This window comes from Hyperoodon ampullatus (genome assembly GCF_949752795.1).
Source record: "Hyperoodon ampullatus genome assembly, chromosome: 7".
In the NCBI taxonomy this organism is placed as follows: Eukaryota; Metazoa; Chordata; class Mammalia; order Artiodactyla; family Ziphiidae; genus Hyperoodon; species Hyperoodon ampullatus.
In genome coordinates, this window is record NC_136920.1 from 64,329,055 (window position 1) to 64,350,843 (window position 21,789).

The window sequence follows — 21,789 nt, forward strand, 5'->3', positions numbered from 1 at the left end:
AGTTATAAAACTATGTCAAAAAAAGTGTTTACTGTACACAGCCTGGTCCAATGCTTATAATAAGATCTCAATGAACATTTCAGGAATTAAGCGATGTCCCACAGAAAGTGCTCTGATAAAATTATCAGTGCATTGCTTTAATTTTTATTTCCTTGTTTGTCTATTGCTTATTACCCCAATGATGAGCAAATTAGCAGATTCTACTAATGTTTAAAATTCTATGATTAATCAAATGAGTCATTAAGTTGGGTGACAGCCATTGTCCATTTGCTGGACTATAAAGGCATCAAAGCTATTAAAGTATTATTAGTTCAGCCTGACAAGTAAAAAATTTATACTTTAGTTTAGACTTGTTTTCAAGGGTAATTCTGAAAAATAGTTTTAATAAACTAAGAAACCTAATAAGAATGGTAACTTGTAAGTAAATGAACAAAACACTGAATTAATTATGGCTTGGAGACATCATATATGTAATAAACATGCAGCCATTTCTGCCTCTGGTAACCAGGGAAGATGTTGCTAATCAATGTGGACTTAGAAATGGCTTCAGGGACTTCCCTGGTGGTGCAGTGGTTAAGAATCCACCTGCCAATGCTACGGGACACGGGTTCGAGCCCTGGTCTTGGAAGATCCCACACGCCGCGGAGCAACTAAGCCTGCCCACCACAACTACTGAGCCCACGCACCACAACTACTGAAGCCTGTGTGCCTAGAGCCCGTGCTCCACAACAAGAGAAGCCACTGCAATGAGAAGCCCGCACACCGCAATGAAGAGTAGCCCCCGCTCGCCGTGACAAGAGAAAGCCCGTGCACAGCAACAAAGACCCAATGCAGCCGAAAATAAATAAATAAATAAATTTTTAAAAAGATTAAAAAGAAATAGCTTCAAACCCCTTTTCCGCACAGGGCTCTGGGTAGCCTTCATCAATCTATCAAAGTTGGCACTTGAGCTGAAAATTTATCTGCCATCTCTGTTACAGATGTTTTAAACCATAAGCCCCATTTACCCTCTCATTAACCCTTGCCAGGTATCCGGTAGTTCAAGGAGTGGAATCAACTAACAGGTATTTCAAGTTCTCTGAAATTAAACCAAATCAAACGAGTTGTTTTCCTACTGAAACATACATGAAGTGAATGAGAAACAAACTTGAATCTACTTCTTGCAAAGACCTTGCTCATCTAGCAGACTCAAGCTAGCCTACTTGCTTGTCAGACCTGAAAAGATGATACTGAGAGAGTTCTCTCCCTGAGCTTCACTAAAATGTTCACTGTGCAATAAGACAATAGTTAGCAAGGGGGGACTGAAAGAGGCTTTCCAGGGATGTGCTGCAAAAGGTCTCCCATTTGCTTTCTATGTTGGCATGTGGTCACATATGTCTGGGTTTCCAGTCTTCTTTTCCCATTACAATCTGTAGCAGAAACTCTGTGTCCAGAGAAGAGGTGACAGGATAGAAAAAGAGAACAGACTGTTAACAAGTGTGCACCTCACACCAACCCTACAGTAGTAATGCTCCACAGTTCGGGGAGTCACAATGCAAGCCACAGGGACGTGTGGTCCCTTACATCTCATTTTAAGTCAGTTCTGCCAGTGCTTCGGATTTTCATTTGTTTTGGAAGGACAAATCCTTCTTGAGACGTAACTTTCAGGAATAAATTCTTTAAATTGGCAGCAGGCAAGAAAAAAACCCCAAAACTGGATCCTTTGGTTTAGAAGAAGAATTTTTCTGCCTTCAAGTTTTAGAACAGGGATGTTTTAAGGACTGGTTTCTTGAGCACTGAGGCTCAAAGAGGTGAGCTAACTGTTCCAAGGCTACACTGTGAAGAATCGCCTGAGCTAGGATTCAAACCCAAACCTGTCAACTCTTGAATCACTACTCCACACCTTCTCCGACATAAATCTACCAAGAACACGTCACAGGACACGCCGAGGTCAGGATGGCTTCAGCTTGACTAAGTACATCCCGACTTTTACAGCACAAGGACTTATGGTTGGAATGACTTTGCTGACGCATTTTAACAACCTTAACAGCTGATTGGTAGTAGGGAGGAAATCACGTTCAGAAATGACCTTGAAACACAGAATCTCAGAGTTGAAAGAGCATGAAAGAAAATCAGTGACTTAAGTTCCTTATTTTCTAGATGAGAAAACAGCTACAGAAAAGTTATTTGTCAAGGTCACACAGGGAGTTGGAGCCAAACACAAGCTCAATCCTGACCTCAACTCCAGTGTTATTCTCTTTCGGTTACACCTCAACGGCCCAACTTAGTGAGCCAGTAAGGAACACTGGATTCCAGGATGACTTCAAAATAATTGGTCGGGGTTCCCCACTCTCTGGGCACTAAGGTCTCTTGAAGTTACGTCACCTCCATGGATGTGAAAGGGAAATTCTGGCAAAGCTCCCAGCGTTGTTGACAGTTGATGGGAATTACCATGAGGTCACATGGATGTCCTTGAGGAGGCTAGTAAACCTGTCCACCAGGGGCACACACAGCGGACCCAGGATAGTGTCCCAGTTGGGCTGCATGTACTCCAAGGCACGTCTCTGGGCGTCACTCTCGCAGCAAAAATAATCAGCGCATGGTGTCATGATGTACGGGATGAAATAATAATTCCGCTAGATGCCTGGGAAAAAGAAACAAAAATGTTTCACGAAATAATTGATGCAGAAGCACAGCTGTGGACTTGGGCAGGTGGAACCTTGGTGGGACACGAAAGGAGAAAATGACGATGAACAACTTGCACAATACGACTATGAATCTATCATACGCAAAACAGGAAACCACTCAATTTCACAAGCTCTAACACGTGGACATAAGACAAAAAGTTGGTTTCAAACGTTGAACTGATCTGTATATGTTTCTGAACTTCATCAGCAAAGATTTTAGGGTTTTAAGTCTCAGAAATTACATCATTTCATTACATATCCCCCCAAATCAGAGGGAACTTCAGCCCAATGATAACCAAGGATTACAATGTAAAGGCTTATTTTCTTTCTTTCAGCATAGGTGGAAAAGCCTTGTTATTTGATAATTTAACCACAGGTGAACTATTTATAAACTCTGTTGAGTAAAAACTGTTTTGCAGGAAGCAGATATTAATAAATACGATTAGTTTCAGAGATGTTTTGAAAAAAAGGATCTGTTTAAAATTTTTTATATTGTCAAACAATACTCAAGTAAAACAGTATCTTTTTTCTATGGAATAATCATGATTCACAGTCAAATTGTAATCCTTTGTAAAGCATAAACACCACCTTTAAATAGTATTAAGCCCATGCTCAGTTTTTAGCATATTTGGAGGACTAAAATATGTTTTTATATGACATTCTTCTATCATAGTCAATCTTTTGTCTATACTGTCATAAAAAGCAACTAGGTTAAAATTTCAGACTCTCTAATTCCTTCATCTTCACTAAGTTTTAAAGAACTTACATGATGCCAGAAATAATTCATCCGACTTCTTCCCTTTAATTTTTTAAACTAAGGGAGTTATCTAGGAATTTTGGCATAATGCAGACATAACCTTGGGAAGTACACTTTCACCAAGAATGAGAAGTCAAAGAAGCAACACAGTTTCATCTAAATTAAAAAGAAATTCATTCATCACAGAGACAACTGTCAGAATGCTACAATCTCAGATCAAACACAAGTCTTGGGAAAACTTTCCACATTGGGGAACTAGCTTAGAACAAATATGTGACAGACATTTTAAAGTTTTCCTTTTGAATAAGATTTGCTTACACAAGGACAGGTGGCATTCTTAATTCTATCTAAATTCAAAATACAAATAATTGTCCTGCAATTCTCTCCCTCTTTTGTATCTTCTAGGGCATCTGTAGCCCTGTCACGACATGTCTTTAGGCCCTAAAATAATTCCTTAAGCAAAAATGACTAGTGATGCCCCACTCAACCATATTTGAGACTGTCAGCAAACTTTTTCTGTCAAAGGCCAGATGGTAAATATTTCTGGTTTTGTGGGCCGTATAATTTCTACTGCAACTACTCGACTCTGCTGTTACAGCATGAAAGCAGCTGCAGACAACATGTAAACACACAAGCATGGTTGTGTCCCAATAAAACTTTATTTATGGGCACAAAGTTGAATTTCATATTTTCACATGTCCTGAAGTATTCTTCATCTTCTGATTTTTTTCCAAGCATTTAAAACTGTAAAACCCAATGGGAGCTCACAGGTCATACCAAAACAGGTGGTGGGCCAACCCTTGTCTAACACTAAGCTTCCTGATGTTTCATGATTCCTGATAATAGGTTTGATGAGAGTACTTACCTTGCTGCAAAACAGCAGCTGGATACTGTCCCTGTGGACACTAGATATTGGGGTTAAACACCTCAAACTACAAATGTCAGTCTGTTACAAAGAGAAGTAGCAAAATTTTTGGTGTGCTGGTGATAACTGGGGAATAGGAGGAACAAAGACCCTTCCCCCTCTAGTAGTATTTTCAAATTCTCAAAGACAGGTTCAAATTGCCCAGCAAAGTAAGGTTTTGGTAGGTTAGAGATGAATTTCTCCATCATCTATAACAAGAAAGCCATGTTGCTAAAGTTAATTAAATTAAATGCCATTTATACACTCAGAAGTTAAACTGCTTGCTCTTCTACCTGAAAATGGTCGAGTTTATGGTAAAAGATTTCCCAGTTCAGACTAAGAGGGAGAAAAGAGCTGTGTGAATCAGTGAAGTCCAGAAGGTAAAAAAAAAAAAAAAAAAAAAATCCTTGAAGAAATAGAATTTGCTATTTTCAAAAAGTTAGAGCTAGGCTGGAGGTGTGTGGAGCTCCTCAGATCCCCTCCCCAGAAAAACATAACTCGTAACAAATATTTTTAAAAAAACATTTAAAGTCTCTATAAGTTGTCTTAAGAACATACAGCAAATGGAGAAACCTTTACTCGAGAAAATTGATTAAATCTTGATAAAAAGACTGAGACTCTAGTATTTGAGCTATAACCTGCTCTTCCCCTACCCTCGAGCCCAGAGTGACAATTCTACTCTGGATGGGCATAGCCAAGAAGATGGGACCCCCTCCCACCCTCAGCTTCAAGTCTAGGGTGGCAGTTTCTCCCTGAGCAGGCTAAGCCACCAGCATCCTCATTCCCCACAGCCCTGTCCTGTAGAAGCTCTATTCCAGGCAAGCATGGTCAAGAGGACCAGGGCTCCATTTCTCCACCGTGTTCCCACTTGTATGGCAGAAGCTCTATCTTAGATGAAATAGGCCAAGAATACTGGGCCCTGATCATCTATGTCCCAGCTCACATAGGGCAAAGGTTCCATGCCAAGAGAGGCAAGCTGAGAAGATCAGGGACTGCTACCCTTGACCAGCACCCTGCTCATAGCAGAGTATCACTCTGAGAGAGGCAGGCTGCTACCCCCGACTCCCCAGCTCTGGAGCGGTGGTGCAGAGGCTCTGCCTAGGGTAGAGGCATGCTGTAAGAACAGAGAGCTTTGCAGCTCTCCCTAAGGGGACTGACTTTATGTGAAACATAGCATGGAGAAGTTCAAACCTACAGGCACTGTCAAAGACAATGGAGATTTTTATGGCAAGAAATTAAGAGGAGGCTGGTAGCTCCATGATAGCAATGGGTGAAAGGTAGACAAGCTAGAAGTTTAACAAAGAGAAACAGGGGAAGAGAGAGTTATGAAAGGCCTCCTGTGGTCAGAGTGAACCTTAAAGACCAGCTTTAAAAACTACCCCTGCAAAGAAGCCCAATGTTAATGATATTAGACTGTGCAACATTTATGTCTCCGGTGATTGGCAAAAACAATAAAGCAATCAGCTAACAATTAGGGGCGACCAACAACTGGATGTAATATCAATAGAGGAAGATCAGTCAGAAACTTAACAGGGAAACTGGGGAAAGATACAGACAAAGAGAGCCCAGCTATAACCACTGTCATCCCCAGGTGGGGATGGGAGGGTTAGGGTAGCTGTGTGCATGTTCAAGGCTGCACCTTCTGAGGAGTGGCATCAGAGGCTGCACACTGGAGGAAATAGGCTTCACTGAACTAGTCCAGCAAAGTCACTAAACAAATAAACCAGCAAACAGGAACAAGTTTCAGAGGCAGGAGGGAGAAAAGTCAGTATCCAGAGTTGCTACATTATCTAAAATGTCTAGTTTTCAGCAACAAAAAATACAAAACATGCAAAGAAACAGGACAGTGTGGTCTGTATACAGGAGAAACAGCAGGCACCAAGTAACTGCCTTTGAAAGGACCCAGGTATTGGACTTTGGAGACAAAGACTTGAAAACTGCTATTATACATATGTTCAAAGAACTAAGGGAAACCATACTTAACAAATTAAAGGTATAACTACAATGCATCATCAAATACAGAGTATCAATGAAAAGTCAGGAATTACCAAAGAAGAAGCAAATGGAAATTCTGGACTTAAAAAGCATAATAACCAAAATTAAAAATTCACTGAAGGGGCCCCCAACAGGAAATTTAAGTGGAAGAAAGAATCAGTAAACTTGTAGACAGATCAATAGGGATTATGCAAACTGAAGAACAGAGAGAAAAAAGAACGAAGAAAAATGAACAGAGCCTCAAAGAAATGTGGGACACCATCAAGTGCACCAACAAACACAACTCATAATGGGAGTCCTGAAAGGAGAGGAAAGCAGCAGAAAAATACTGAAAGAAATCATTGCTGAAAACTTCACAAATTTGATTAAATGAATCTACATATCCAAGAAGTTAAATAAATTCCAAGTAGGATAAACTCAAAGAGATCCACACCCAGATACACTGTAGTCAAAACTGTGAAAGACAAAGTCTTGAAAACAGCAAGAGAAACAAGTGTCTTATTGTGTACAAGGGCAACCCAATTAAAAACATCTGACTTTTCATCAGAAACAGTGAATGCTAGAAGGCAGCAGGACAACATATTCAAAGTGATGAGAGAAAAAAAAGTGAACCAAAAATCTTATATCTAGCAAAACTATCTTAAAAATGGAGACGAGGGACTTCCCTGGCGGTCCAGTGGTTAAGACTCCACACTCCCAATGCAAGGGGGACGGGTTTGATCCCTGGTTGGGGAAACAAGATCCTGCATGTTGTGTGGTGCACCCTTAAAAAAAAAATCAATCTAAAAATAAAGGTGAATCTAACATCACTGAAAGTATACAAAGTCTCTAGAGAAAATTTCAACACCCTAATAAAGGATCTGAAAGAAAATCTGAGGGGAAATAAAGACATTTTCAGGTAAACAAAAACTGAGATAATTTGTTCCTAGCAGATCTGTCTTACAAAAAATATTAAAGGAAGCTCTTCAGGCTAAAAGCAAGTGACACCAGACTAATTTTAATTCACATGATAAAAACAAAGTATGCAATATAGTTAGTTATACAGGTAATTGTAAGAGACAATATAGTTGCTAATTTCTTCTTTCTTAACTGGTTTAAAAGACAATTGCATAAGATGATATATATAATCATATGTTGGGGCCTGTAACATATAGATATGTAATATATTTGACACAAGAAGTACAAAAGATGCAGGTGGAAACAAAGCTGTATTGGAATAAGGAAATAGCACCATTTGGTAACTTGAATCCACAGAAACAAATGAAAAGAATCAGAAATGGTAAACAAACAGGTTAGTGTAACTCTATAAGTACTTATTTTCCTTTCTTCTCTCAGCTTTGTTAAAAGATAATATTATACAGAGTAATAATTCTAACAAAAATACATACAAAGATTACAACTAAATAAACCTGAGTATCCATAAGAGGTAGGTAAGGTGAAGGTGCAGGAATCCAACCTATTTGGATAGAATTGTTACAGGTTTTAAAACTATTTCCAAAACAAATATTTCTGCTGAAATCTTGACAGTCTTCCTTTAGCAAACCTATTCTACCCAAATAGCACAAAAGTTAACTTTGCCCCAGTCCTGCTCTAATCCTCAATAATGAGGTGTGAAAAAATAAGATTTTGACAAATATATGCTCTTTGCTGTCACAGGTTATGGCTCAAGTGGGCAGAGCAGCAGTGGTGGAGGCTGGTGAAAGCCTGCCCACAGCTGGAGTGGATCTGATTCTCTGAGCAAACATTTAGCCTCAGTTTGAGAAAATAAGGAGAAAGAAAGGGAACGCATGAACTCTGAAAACAACTGAACAAGTTTAATGAACAGGACTGAGGAGACAGCAGGCATCTGGAGCCTTGGGAAAATAAAAATACTTCCTTTGAGAAAATGTTTCATAAAGTGTATATAGAAGTTTAAGAAATTTTACAGAAGGAAATTGGGGCTCATGACTACATTTTAAAAAGCAATTCATAAACTTCCAAATGAAAGCACAGGCTCTTGAGTGCAGTACTTTTGTTCTTACAAAGAATAGGCCCAAACATCTTCAAATGATGGAACACATTCAGACTTTTGTTGGTGGGGGAGACCCAAAATTAAAAAGAAAAACATTGATTAGCATAACACATGTTCAATAGCAAACCAGGCTTGGATATTTGTAATTGTTACATTTATAAATGGAAACATCTCAAGAATCCAGCTCATTAAAACAAACTTAACAAAGGCAGCTTAGTCTCCTACATAAAGGGGCATTAGAACCAGTATGCTAGGCACATAACTATGTAAACTCTTATTCCAAACACTCTTCAAGTATTTCCAAACGGATGATTCTGATACAGTAAGTGAAGTCAGAGAGCAGAGTAAAAGCCACTGGTCTCTAACACTACGAGGGTGGGGAGTAGAGGAATCTGTCCTCTGAAGCTTTTATTTTTTTTTATTTATTTATTTTTTTTTTATCCCACCCTCCCTTTCCCCCACTGTGTCCACACGTCTGTTCTCTATGTCTGCCTTTCTATTCCTGCCCTGCAAATAGGTTCATCTGTACCACTTTTCTAGATTCCACATATATGCATTAATATACGATATTTGTTTTTCTCTTTCTTTTTTTTTTTTTTTTTTTTTTCTTAGTGGGTTTTTCTTTTTTTTTTTTTTTTTATTAGTTTCTGCTTTATAACAAAGTGAATCAGTCATACATATACATCTGTTCCCACATCCCCTCCCTCATGCATCTCCCTCCCTTCCACCCTCCCCATCCCACCCCTCCAGGCGGTCACAAAGCACCGAGCTGATCTCCCTGTGCTCTGCGGCTGCTTCCCACTATCTATCTACCTTACGTTTGGTAGTGTTCTAAACTTAGCAACTGAGATTTCCCAAACTACTACCATCTACAAATATCACCACAATGAACAGTTCATCCCGTAGCATCACTAGGTTAAATAATAGGTATCTTTAAAAAAGCTCTCATTACGAAAGTGTGGTTATAAAAATGCCAAAGGGCTTCCCTGGTGGCGCAGTGGTTGGGAGTCCACCTGCCGATGCACGGGACACGGATTCGTGCCCTGGTCTGGGAAGATTCCACATGCCGCGGAGCGGCTGGGCCCGTGAGCCATGGCCACTGAGCCTGCGCGTCCGGAGCCTGTGCTCCGCGACGGGAGAGGCCACAGCAGTGAGAGGCCCGCGTACCGCAAAAATAAATAAATAAATAAATAAATAAATAAATAAATGCCATAATTTTTAATGCCTGCCTAATATACCAACTGGTGAATATATATAATGTACTTCATCATTCTATTATTTAACTTTGTTTTGAAATTTTTCTTACTATACACTGAGATGAACACCTTTGCATATGGCATCTTTACACTGTGGTCTTTTCCTAAGAATAGCTTCCCAGGAGTGAGATTACTAGAGCAAGTTTAAGATTCTTGATACGTGTGGCCAAGTTGCTGTCAAAAAGGATGGAACAATTTATACTCCCACTGGTAGTGTACGAAGGCACTTCAATTTCATCACTGTCTCAGGAGAGCTGGGTAGTGGGGTTTTTTTTTTTTCACATTTGCTAAGTTAGGTAAAAAAGAAATAACTTATGATTATTGAAATAGGAAGTCAGTATCATATCAGCTCAAGCATAGCAAGATAGTGGACAATTTGTATAGCCAAAGACTGAATCCCAACGCTGCTCCATACTAGATGACGACCTTGGAAAATGTACTTATCCACCTAAACCTCAGTTTTCTCATGTTTAAAATGAAGACAATAATACTGTCAATTTCTTTAAGTGATAGAAGTTTAAAGACAGTCATGGCACATAGTGGACATCCAATAAAAGTATTAGCTATGTTAGACCAGACCAGACTGGGAATTCTGAACCTGGAGCTCATTAATTCTTGGGGGTCTGTGAATTTGAATGAGAGAAAAAAATTCCACCTCTGTCATCATTTGCCTTTAATTGAAATGCAACAGAGCCTTCGATCAGGAATGTAGGTAACCCATTCTTGTTTTAGCAGGACATGGGACTTTGTCACTAATAGAAATCACTGAATTTTTCATGTCATATTACAGTTCCTGCAGAGATCTCAAAATGACTTTTATACTTATCACTACTCCAAAATTATGACAGTTTTTAGACTTGCTGCTTCATTTTATTATTTGAGACATTAGTAAAGGAGGACATAGATTACAATATACAACTTTAAAAATATTTTTGATAACTATATTTTAGGATAAATATAGTCATACTGAAATATACTTGGTCTCCTTTGTAATCCTTTGTATTTATTTAAGCACTTTAAGATACATTCTGAGAAGGGGTCCATAGGCTCCTCCAGACTGACAAAGGAGTCCCAGGCCCCCAAAATGTAAGAAACCCTGCTCTGGACTCCAAGCAGATGTTTCACATAGAACAGCCTACCTGTAGCCCTAAAACATCAGAGATTCTTCAGTGGGCTTCATATATGAACATTTCCATGATAATAGTGTGAGTCCCATCCATAAACAACTGTCTGGATTCTCCAGGACAGCCCAGGAGAGCAGAGCATGTTGGGGTCTCAACCTAATTGCCCATCAGGTTCAACCATGGCCACTAACCAAGAACACGTGGGACGCACCCCCCAGCAGGCTCCTCTGCAGGCACCCTGTGCAGGAAGGTCAGCGGCCCAGGAAGGCCAGCGGCCCAGGAAGGCCAGCACAGAAACACAAGTGAAGGGGCCTCATTACACCGGCGCTTAGTTTTGTTTGTGGCTAGCAGCAGCTCACATAGTTGGTCAAAAACAGCACAAGTTTTATAAATTAATTCTTTGGAGCAAATAAAATGTGTAAGAATTTACCCCAACCAACTCATGATGAAACTTTCAGCTTGACTTTCCAGGGAACATTTTAAAAGTAATGATACAAACATTTAATCAGTCAACAAATGGCCTACTCAAAAGATAGGGGAAAAATCTAAGGCAGATGGAAGGTGGTTTAATACTACCCATGAGGTAAGCTGATTTCTGAGCACTTATGGAAGAATGCATATCTTGATTGCTGGCAGATTCAAGCTTTGGAGCTTAAATCTTGTAATACAAATGGACTGCAAATCCTTGGTGAAAACTAGAATTTAAACAGCATAGAAAATTGTTCCCAAGAAAATTTAGGGAGCAAATGCGCAAACCTAAGACAATTAAAAAATTATTTAACATAACCATGTCTGACAAAGTCAGTTTATTAAGGAAGAAAATCTAGGTCAGGTACCACTCTAAAAAAAATGATTACAAGGTACAATTCTTTGTCTAGTCAGTTAAAGGAGAATTTTTAAAAATCAGCATGCATGCACATCAGGGAAATGCACTTTTTTAAGATCAACGTAAATAGCATTCTACATTGCTATCTTTCTATATTGGCCTGGTCATAAGAGGAACAAATGCATATACAGAAGCTGAGTAACAATTTCAATTGGATAATCAGACTACTGTGCCACTGAAAGGTGAATGAAGATATCCCTGCTGGAAACATGCCATGTAGCACCAACTGAGCTATTCCAAGAGTCCATCTGCTTTGTTCAAATAACAGAATGGCTATCATAAAGTCAGAGAATTATTTCAGAGCTGGCACAAATCACAGTAATCACCTTATTAATAATCATCTCATTTTATAAGGGAGGAAACCGATTCCCAGCAAGGTTAACCAACTGACCCACAGATGACCACAGAGCCAGGCAAATCTCATGTCCTCCCCATCCCTTCCTAGACTTCTTGTTACTAACTGTCAATCCAGCTTAATTCTGAAATATCCTTAAATAGACACGGACATGACATACAAAACAAAATGCCCAACACCAACAGATGAGTGAATGGTGAAGTTTATGGTATGTGAATTACATCCTAAGAAAATAAATGGGTATCATGGGACACTAAAGACTTATTCAGTTGGTAGGCAGAATTAAATATTTCTATCTCAGTTCTGACATTGGCCCTGTGAAATGTGACATTACTCCTGTGATATTCAAGAGATACAGAGAAGGGGCTTCCCTGGTGGCGCGGTGGTTGGGAGTCCGCCTGCCGAGGCAGGGGACGCGGGTTCGTGCCCCGGTCCGGGAAGATCCCACATGCCGCGGAGCGGCTGGGCTCGTGAGCCATGGCTGCTGAGCCTGTGCGTCCAGAGCCTGTGCTCCGCAACGGGAGAGGCCACAACAGTGAGAGGCCCGCATACCACAAAAAAAAAAAAAAAAAAAAAAAAAAAAAAAAAGAGATACAGAGAAAAGTTTTATGGTTCACACCTCCAGAGTATTCCAACTTATTTGTTTATTTATTCAGAGTACTCCAATTTAAAAGAGAACACAGACCACAGGCATGAAGGGGAAAAAAAGACAAAAAAAGACTTGAACAGAGAACTTAAGATGAGGTAGAAATAAAAAATAGCTATACAAATGAAATAAATATTCAAAGGGCAGAAATTTTTACATAAATCACGTTCAATGCATAAAATAAAATTCTCCCTCTCCATCTACTATGAGAGCTAGCCTTCTTGTTTGAAATTGAGTCTTCACTAATAAAAGTGGTAGAAATTCTGATTCTGAATTCAGAAAACCCAAAGGATATGGAAAGTAGAAAAGAAATTTGATTGCCTTTTTACCAAAGTGTCCCTAAGCAATCTACATCATCCTTGGTAATTTTGGATCCCAAGCCAAAGCAAAATGAAGAACTGAGGAAGGCAAGAGGGCAGGACCAGGAGAAATTCTGTTATTCTAAACTTGAGGCCTCAGTGTGCTTGTAAGCCAGGTAAAAGACTTCCAGTATTGTAGGCAATACCCCCAATACTGCCAATGTCTGTTTCTCAAAGAATTTTCACTTCACTGGGATCATAGAGATAACTATTTTGATGGGAACAATGAGCTTCTTTTAAATCTCATTGGCTTTCCAGAGGAAAAAAATAATTACCTAGTCCAGAGGTCAAGAACCAGGTTAGTTTTTTAATAAGGTGTTTTTTAGTAACATGATCCTAGCTTGGAAATTTAACTCTGCTTTTAAAAAACCATCTCTGATCTCTGGCCTTAGGACATGACAAATGAAAGCAAAATCTAGTTTACTTTGAACAATTTCTTCTACAAGTATTGGGTGGAAAACCTCATCTTCTGCTAGTAATTTTCCTAGGGGACAAGGAAGGTTTATGTCCCCATGCTTCCTCTCTGGTGAGGCTACCCACAGCTTCCAAATAATTTCCCACCAATTCAAAGGAAAAAATTATTTCTGTGCATCTCAGCTTTCGAGGTACATGCTTAGTCTTGGGGCATATATGATTTACATATTTCTCAAGTAAAATGATTATAAGGTGGTGGACACTCAGGCGTACACCCACATCCCCCCTTCAAGGAAGGACGTGCTGCCCCAGCTACCAGGAGCATTGTAGCTCTCACCCCTGCTGTCAGCCCCTTCTGGAACTGCCTCAGCTGCAGAGAGCACTTCACTCAATGTCGCTCTCCTTCCAGTGAGGGATGGATACAGGAGAATAAAGGCCTGGCCATCCCATCCCAACTCAGAACTACTCCAAAAGGTCATTACAGCTCAGAGCTCCCCAGGGGGGATCGGCCAAGGCTGCCACTGAGCCTGCATCCCAGTTGGATTTCTCTCCCTTCCCAGTCCTGCTTCCTGCCCTCCTCTCCCTCAGAGGTGATCCCAAGGGCACTCCTCAATAAATCTGTTCACTAAACTCAGTCTCAGAGTCTACTTCCTGGGGGGAATCAACCTGCAAAATATAAGGTAACTTTGAAAGTATGGTTATATTTACAAAGGAAAATTAAAACAAACAGAGAATACCTGTGGACTATGTACAATAATAACAAACTACCAGGAAGTTCCAAGGTTTCATAGATAAAGTAGTCTCTTGGGGTTGGCTACATTTTCACTCTTGTTTTCATAAAGGCTATATTTTCACTCTTGTTTTTGATTGTTCATCATATAAATATGTCTTCTGAAGTGATAAAATGCTGAAAGCGTCTATCTTTGTTATCTCTAAAGCAGTAGAAGATAACCTAAGAATGAAAATAATGTATGAAAAGAAGTCATTTTTATGGATCTCTGATCAAAAGCTGAATTACATTTTAACTCAAATACTGAATTACGAAGCAAAATATGACGTGTTAAAGATTTCTGTGAAAGGTATTTCTTTTTAAAGTTTTTTTTTTTAAATTTACTTATTAATTTATTTATTTTGGTTGTGCTGGGTCTTAGTTGCGGCAGGTGGGCTCCTTAGTTGCAACACATGGACTCCTTAGTTGCGGCATGTGAACTCTTAGTTGCAGCATGCATGTGGGATCTAGTTCCCTGACCAGGGATCAAACCTGGGCCCCGTGAATTGGGAGTGTGGAATCTTAACCACTGCGCCACAAGGGAAGTCCCAAAAGGTATTTTTTAAAAACAAATCTTGAAAAGGAAATTAAGAAAACAATTTCACTTACAAGAATATCCAAAGGAATAAAATATCCAGGAATAAATTTAACTGAGAAGGTAAAAGACTTGTACACAGAAAGCTATAAAACATTGCTGAAAGAAATTAAAGGGGACCTAAATAAATGGAAAGACACCCTGTGTTTTTGGATTGGAAGACTTAATATTGTTAAGTCTTAAAGTGATAAACAGATACAATGCAATCTCTATCAAAATTCCAATGGCCTGTTTTGTAGAAATGGAAAAGTTGATTCTCAAATTCATATGGAACTGCAAGTGGCCCCAGATGGCCAAAACTGTGTTGAAAAAGAAGAACAAAGTTGGGGGAATCAGATTTCCTAATTTCAAAATGTACTATAAAGGTACAGCAGTCAAAACAGCGTGGTACTGGCATAAAGGTAAACATACAAGTCAACGGAATAGAATTTCAAGTCCAGAAACAAACCCTTACATTTATGATCAGTTGGTTCTGACAAAGGTGCCAAGAAAATTCAATGGGGAAGGAATAGTCTTTTTAAGAAATGGTGCTGGGACATCTGGATAGCCACATGCAAAAGAAAGAAGCTGGACCCCTACCTCACCCCAGACACAAAAATTACCTCAAAATGGGTCAGAGAAATAAACGTAAGAGCCAAAACTATAAAACTTTAAAAGGAAACATAGGAGTAAATTCTTCGTGACCTTGGATTAGGCTAAGAGTTCTTAGGTACAACACCAAAAGCATGAGCCATAAAAGAAGTAATTGATAAAGTCTCTGATAAGAGCCTTGCTTCCAGAATACACAAAGAACTCTACAGCTCCACAGTAAGACTAAAAAATCCAACTAAAAATAAGCAAAAGACTTGAATAGACATTTCACCAAAAAAAGACTATGAATGGCTAATAAGCACATGAGAAGATGCTCAACATCATTACCCACTAGGGAAATACAAAACAACAATAGGATACCACTCCATACTCACTAAAATGGATATAATAAAAAGACAGACAATACCAAGTATTGATGAGGATGTGAAGAAGCCAGACCTCTCATTGCTGATGGAAATGTAAAACGGTACAGCCACCTTGAACATTATTTTGATAGTTTCTTACAAAGTCAAACATATATTTACTATATGATCCAGCAATTCCATTCCTAGGTATCTACCCAAGAGGAATGAAGACATATTTGCAACACAAAGACTTGTACTTGAATGTTTATAGCAACATTATGAATAATAACCAAAAAGTGGAGACAATCCAAATGTCCATCAACTGGGGAATATATAAATACAACGTGGAATATCCATACACTAGAATTCTTTTCAGCAATAAAAAAGAACTACTGATACTTGCTACATCATGCGTGAACCTCACAAACATCATGCTAAGTGAAAGAAACTAGATGCAAAAGACCACATTATTGTATCCTTCCATTTCTATGAAAAGTCCTGAAAAGGTAAATCTATAACACATAAAGCAAATTAGTGGTTGCTTGGGGCTGGGATGGGAACAGGCATTGTCTGGAAACAAGTATATGTTGGGGTGATGGAAATGCTCTAAAACTGGGTTGTAGTGATGGCTTCACAACTCTTAAAAATCACTGAATTGTGTGTACACAGGTGCATTTTACGGTATGTCAATTATACCTAAATAAAGAGTCAAAAAACTACCCCCTTGAACACGAGACTATGAGCATCAGCTGAAAAAGAGGTGAGCACAAAAAGTGATACTATGTTGCCAAAGAACAGAAGGGCCCAGAAGGGCTGCAGGTCTGGTCCAGCCCGAAGCCTAGAGATTGGCTTCCCATCCTTTACATCCCTACAAAGCAACTCCTCCTAAAAATGGCAGCAAATGTAGCCATCTGTGATGGCTAATTTTGTGTATCAACTTGACCGGCCACAGGGTGCCCAGATTAAACATTATTTCTGGGTGTGTCTGTGAGGGTGTCTCTGAATGAGATGAGCATCTGGGTCAGTGGACTCAGTCAAGTAGAATGCCCTCCCCACTGTGGGTGGGCATCATCCAATCCACTGAGGCCTAACCAGGACAAAAGGCAGAGGAAGGAGGAATTCACCCTCTTTTTCCTGCCTAACTGCTTGATCTGGGACACGTCATCTCATCTTCTCTGATCTACACCATCGGCTCCCCTGGTTCTCAGGCCTTTGGACTTAAACCGAATTACACCACTGGCTTTCCTGGGTCTGCAGCCTGCAGATGGTAGACTGTTGGGCTTCTCAGCCTCCATAATTACGTGAGGTAATTCCTCATAATAAATATCTCTATCTCCCTCTTTCTATATCTCCAATTGGTTCTGTTTCTCTAGAGCAGGGGTCCCCAACCCCTGGGCCGCGGACCGGTACCAGTCCATGGTCTGTTAGGAACCAGGCAGCCAGGCAGGTGAGCGGCAGGCAAGCGAGTGAAGCTTTGTCTGCCGCTCCCCACCGCTCCCCATCGCTCGCATTACCGCCTGAACCATTCCCGCCCCCCCGCCCCCGCCCCTGTCTGTGGAAAAACTGTCTTCCACGAAACCGGTCCCTGGTGCCAAAAAGGTTGGGGACTGCTACTCTATAGAACCCTGGCTAATACACTATCCCTCTACCAAGTGAAGCCGAGTTCCATACATTATCAGGCACAATTCTAGAAACATAAAATACTCCCTGAAGACAGAGATGTCAAAGCATCTTGGTTTCCATATATTCATAAATCACTTCAAGCACCCAGCTGCATGTTCAGTGTGTGGCATTTAATCTGTACCTGACTCACAGGACTTTATAATTCACCAACTACAACTATGTTGTATCTCTCTTTCTTAAAGCTATCCAATTATCCAGACCCACAATTTCATCAGATTCTCTCTCAAAACCTCTGGTGTTACACGATCCATACCCCTGCTCCCAAGCAGCATTACCTCCATCCATGTGGAGGGGACAAGTGAACAAACTCTTCTTAAATGTCAGCTGATTTACTTTGACATTCTATTTCAATGTTTAATCACCATTACTTGTGAGATGTCCATTCTGCTGACCCCAACCTCTTTTCAGTTTGCCCTACTTCCATGACATCTGGAGTAGAAGTAACCGCTTCCCTGCTGCCTGAAAAGGGATAACATTTGAAAATGACCATGAACAATACCTCCTGAGGTTTGTTTCCCTTCGACTTTTCCTCTTAGGTGCTATTTTCAACCCTTCCAGTCACCTCTGGTCCTTTATTTTGTTCTCCTGAATGGTCTAAATTTTCATACCCCATCAAGCATGACAACCAGTCCTGGGCACAGAGTTCTAAAGTAATGCCAAATACAGCAGAGAGATTCATTGCCAAATCGTTTAGAATAAGTTTGTTCCTAAAAAACAAACAAAACAAACAAAAGCCTAGGGAGAATGATGCTGCGGTAGAATTACCAAGAATGTGAAGGAATTCCTGGGTGTTGAGACAAGGGAGAACATACCAGAAGGGAGGGTATGTAGTAGAATGGTAACAGAATGACACTAAGTCTCCCCGAGAACAGGATTTCTAGACTCCGACACAACTAACAGTCAGGATGTAAAAATAAAGAGTTTTCTTCCTTGCACCTTGCCTGAATGTAATTCTTGTTTTAAGGATTAACTGCTTCCTAGACATTCCTTGTATTAAACCCAAGTTACGTCTTTTCACTTGTACAACAAATATGGAACACGGACAATGAGTGCCGGAAGATATCTATGAACGAAACGACAGAGTTCAACCTTTTCATTTTACTGACGAGGGCGCTGAGGATTGGGGTGGGGGATGGAATGACTGCCCAAAGTTACTAAGAGACAGAGCTGGGACTACGCCCTGTGCCTCCCAGCCTCAGGCCCAATCTCCTTTGACTGGGTTCCTGTCTCCAAGAAGGAGGTAATTTAAGAAATCAAGATCTAGAAGGAACAGGAAAGAGCCCATAAGTGGGCAGTATTATCATGTAAATGGGACCAAATGAAGTGATAAATCTTCCCATTTCTTTTCCCAAGAAAACCACCCTGATGCCTTATTTTCAGGTCAGCTTATTAAACCCACACTCCAGTGGTAATGACATAAACTGTACTTGTTTTGTTTCTAGAATTTCATCCTCGGGCTTGGAGGAGGAGAGTCAAGGCTTCCACCTCCGGCAGGGAGCCCTGCCTGGGTCCTGGGGAAGCCTGGGCCCCGCGGCTGCAGGGTGGGACCTTCTGTGGAGGGGGGGCGTCACGCCACGCTCCGGCTCCCCTGCAGAGGGTGCCTTCAGGAGACCTCTACCTTCTGGGCCCTTTTCACCCTCTCCCTCTGGGAACTCCAACTGGACTAGGAAAAGAGGCAAGAGGCCCTGCCCTTCTAGAAGGGTCAGTGGCTGAGGGCCAAAGGCAAGAAAGAACTGTCCTTAGTCTAGGTCACAATTTCTCGGAGGATGGGCAGTTTTTTGGGGTGGGGGGCATTCAAAGGTACAGGATAACCGTGGCACTATTTCCAAGGACATGATCTTATTTGAATGATTTTAGGGTGGGGGAGGGTTTCATGATACAAGTCAAACCAAAACGGTGTTATCACTATGTCACTGCAGGAACTTTTAAGTCAAATCAGGAGACACTAGCACATAAATGGAAAGAAGTGGAATTCCATCCCGCTTCTTTTCAGCTTGTGGCAGGGAACTTTGGGCTAGGCTCCCACCTTAACTCCGGTATAAAAGTTCATGTCTCTTTGTTGTGAGGGAAACTGTGGTGGGAAGTATGGAGGCACTGGTTCCAGCAGAAAGAACCCTGGTGGTCCATAGGAGCACCGACCCAGCTCAAAGACAGCCGGGTGGTTGCAGGCTCAAAGTCCTAGCGTGTAACGAAGAACAAGTACACCTGCCTGACCTTGCCCTCTGCCCTGCACCCTGGGCAGCTGAGTGGGGCTGATCCAGCTGGCAGCTTGGGGGGTAGGGGTTTCTAGGTGTCCCCCTTAGAAACACAACCAACAGGTACAATTAGACATCACTTGGCTATCTGTGGGATTTTCAGGCAAGCATTTTATATGTTTACATTCACAAAGTTAAAAATCTGAAAATACAATACTTACTGTATTTTTTTGAGTTACTATATCCTGAAAAGATAGGATCAATATAGCTTTTTTCCAAAACAGTTAATTTCCATAAGCACTAGTAAGCACTTTGTCCCCATGCCATCATCTGGCACCCATTTTAGAGCAAGAGTTAATCATTTGAAACCCCCTGTAAAAAGCTTCAAAAAGAATGGGCCCCGAAGAAATGTAAAATTCATGTTCTAAGGAAAATTTATCATGATTGGTTAGCTTTGGAATTCCTGGGGGACATATATGGTTATAAGGATTTTCCCATAGCAATGGCAATGCTTCTGTCCAAAGATATTTTGAGATTCAAGTTCAGGGCTCTGAATGCCCTGCACCTCGCCTTCTCAGTGACAGCAGTGAAGCGCATGGGCAGCCCATGGTAACCTCGGGCCTGGAACCATTTCTTGAGTCATCAGTGTGAAGGCTGCAGGCCACCCCCCGCCCAAGTCAGTCTTCCTACAGAAGGGGTGTTGCTGACAGGATTCCTGACACCTCACTAGAGGTATTATATTTATATATATTCACTATAGGAATTTTCAAACTCAAACTCAGTGACAACAGTTTTAGTCGGTTAACTTAGCATAATGGTTATGCAGCCCTTGACTCTATCATTTATGCGCTGCAAGCCATTTGCTGAAAAAAGAAAACATAATTAAACAGCTGTCCCCGTAAAATGTGTTTTACGTGTTCTGAGATTTCTATTTTCTGACAAGTGCAGATCGCTTCTTCTGGCGTCAGATATAACTGAGTACCCATTTGTTTTAGGAAGTATTTTTCCATATCATTAAAAATTAAAACTTATCTAGGTCATGGGACTTTTCAGAGGAGTTCACTAATGCACAAATGAGAAAAAAAATTTATTGAATTGGGAAAAAATACATTCCAGTTTCATGTTTCTCATCAAAATACAGCTTAATAATCTACCCTTTCACATTTTCTAATTCTAAATACTTCTAAGCATAACCACTTTAGTGAATATCAGTAAAAGAAAAAAAATCTAAATATCTAAAGTAATTTAGATTGGTTTATAGCCTTTTGGGAAACTATTTTACAACGTAAAGTATAATAGCAAAACAGTTTCTTCTTCCACTGTCACATGAATGACTCTTAAAATACAGTACTGTGCTAGGATGAGAGAGGACACACCTATATAAGGTGTATGTGATATATTAACACATAAAGGTTACACATAGGTAGTATTAGTATTAGAGATAGGTAGTATATCTACCAGGAAACAATCCCAAATTGTTACAGAACCCAGAAACATCTGGTTAATATTAAACCGTAAGAAACACAAATCAGAAATGTCCAATTTGCCATCACAAAATTGTGTCATTTATATACTAGTGACTTTTAATGCTAAGGTAGCTGAACATTTAGAAATGACATCCAGGAAAGCTAACTCTGAACCACTAGTTCTCACCTCTGGTTGCATATTTGGGAGGTTAAAAAAAATCCCCTAGAGATTGTGACATAATTGATCTTGGTGTGGCCTGAGTACTGGGATATTTACAAACCCCCCAAATGATTCTAAAGTGCAGTCAAGGTTGAGTAACACTGCTGTAAACAAACTAATCTTTTATTCCTGAAATAATTTAACATAGACCAGGATTTCCTGACTAATGTTAAGATATTAAGTAATATTAGCTAAATTTTGTAATAACTCACATCTGACCTTCACATTTTACAAACAGGAGCATTTTTAAAAGTACTGTTATCCAAAAAAGCTTGTATCAAATTCGCAAAAATACATTTAAAAATTCTCAATAATTACTGAGCTGTGTATGAACACACAAGATTTCAGTTTTGCTTGGCTTTAAACTGGGGAGAAAAAAATGACAGATTAAATACTGATTACATCTGTGCTAAACGTTTCTACCCATTTTGGTAACTGTTAAACATCTTCTTATTATTATCCAAGTTGAGGTTTTTTGTTTTTTGTTTTTTGTTTTTTGCAGTACGCAGGCCTCTCACTGTTGCAGCCTCTCCCATTGCGGAGCACAGGCTCC

General features: G+C 40.1%; 1 protein-coding gene across 1 annotated transcript in view; it reads right to left on the reverse strand.

Annotated features, from left to right (window-relative positions):
• Window positions 1-21,789, reverse strand: part of LOC307055599 (mitogen-activated protein kinase kinase kinase 15-like) — a gene marked incomplete at both ends in the record, with an annotated part of 119,925 nt that overhangs the window by 87,949 nt on the left and 10,187 nt on the right. The window contains 2 exon segments of the mRNA XM_079707815.1: window positions 2,431-2,615; window positions 19,763-19,795. Of these exon segments, the coding sequence (XP_079563941.1) occupies window positions 2,431-2,615; window positions 19,763-19,795 (218 nt within the window).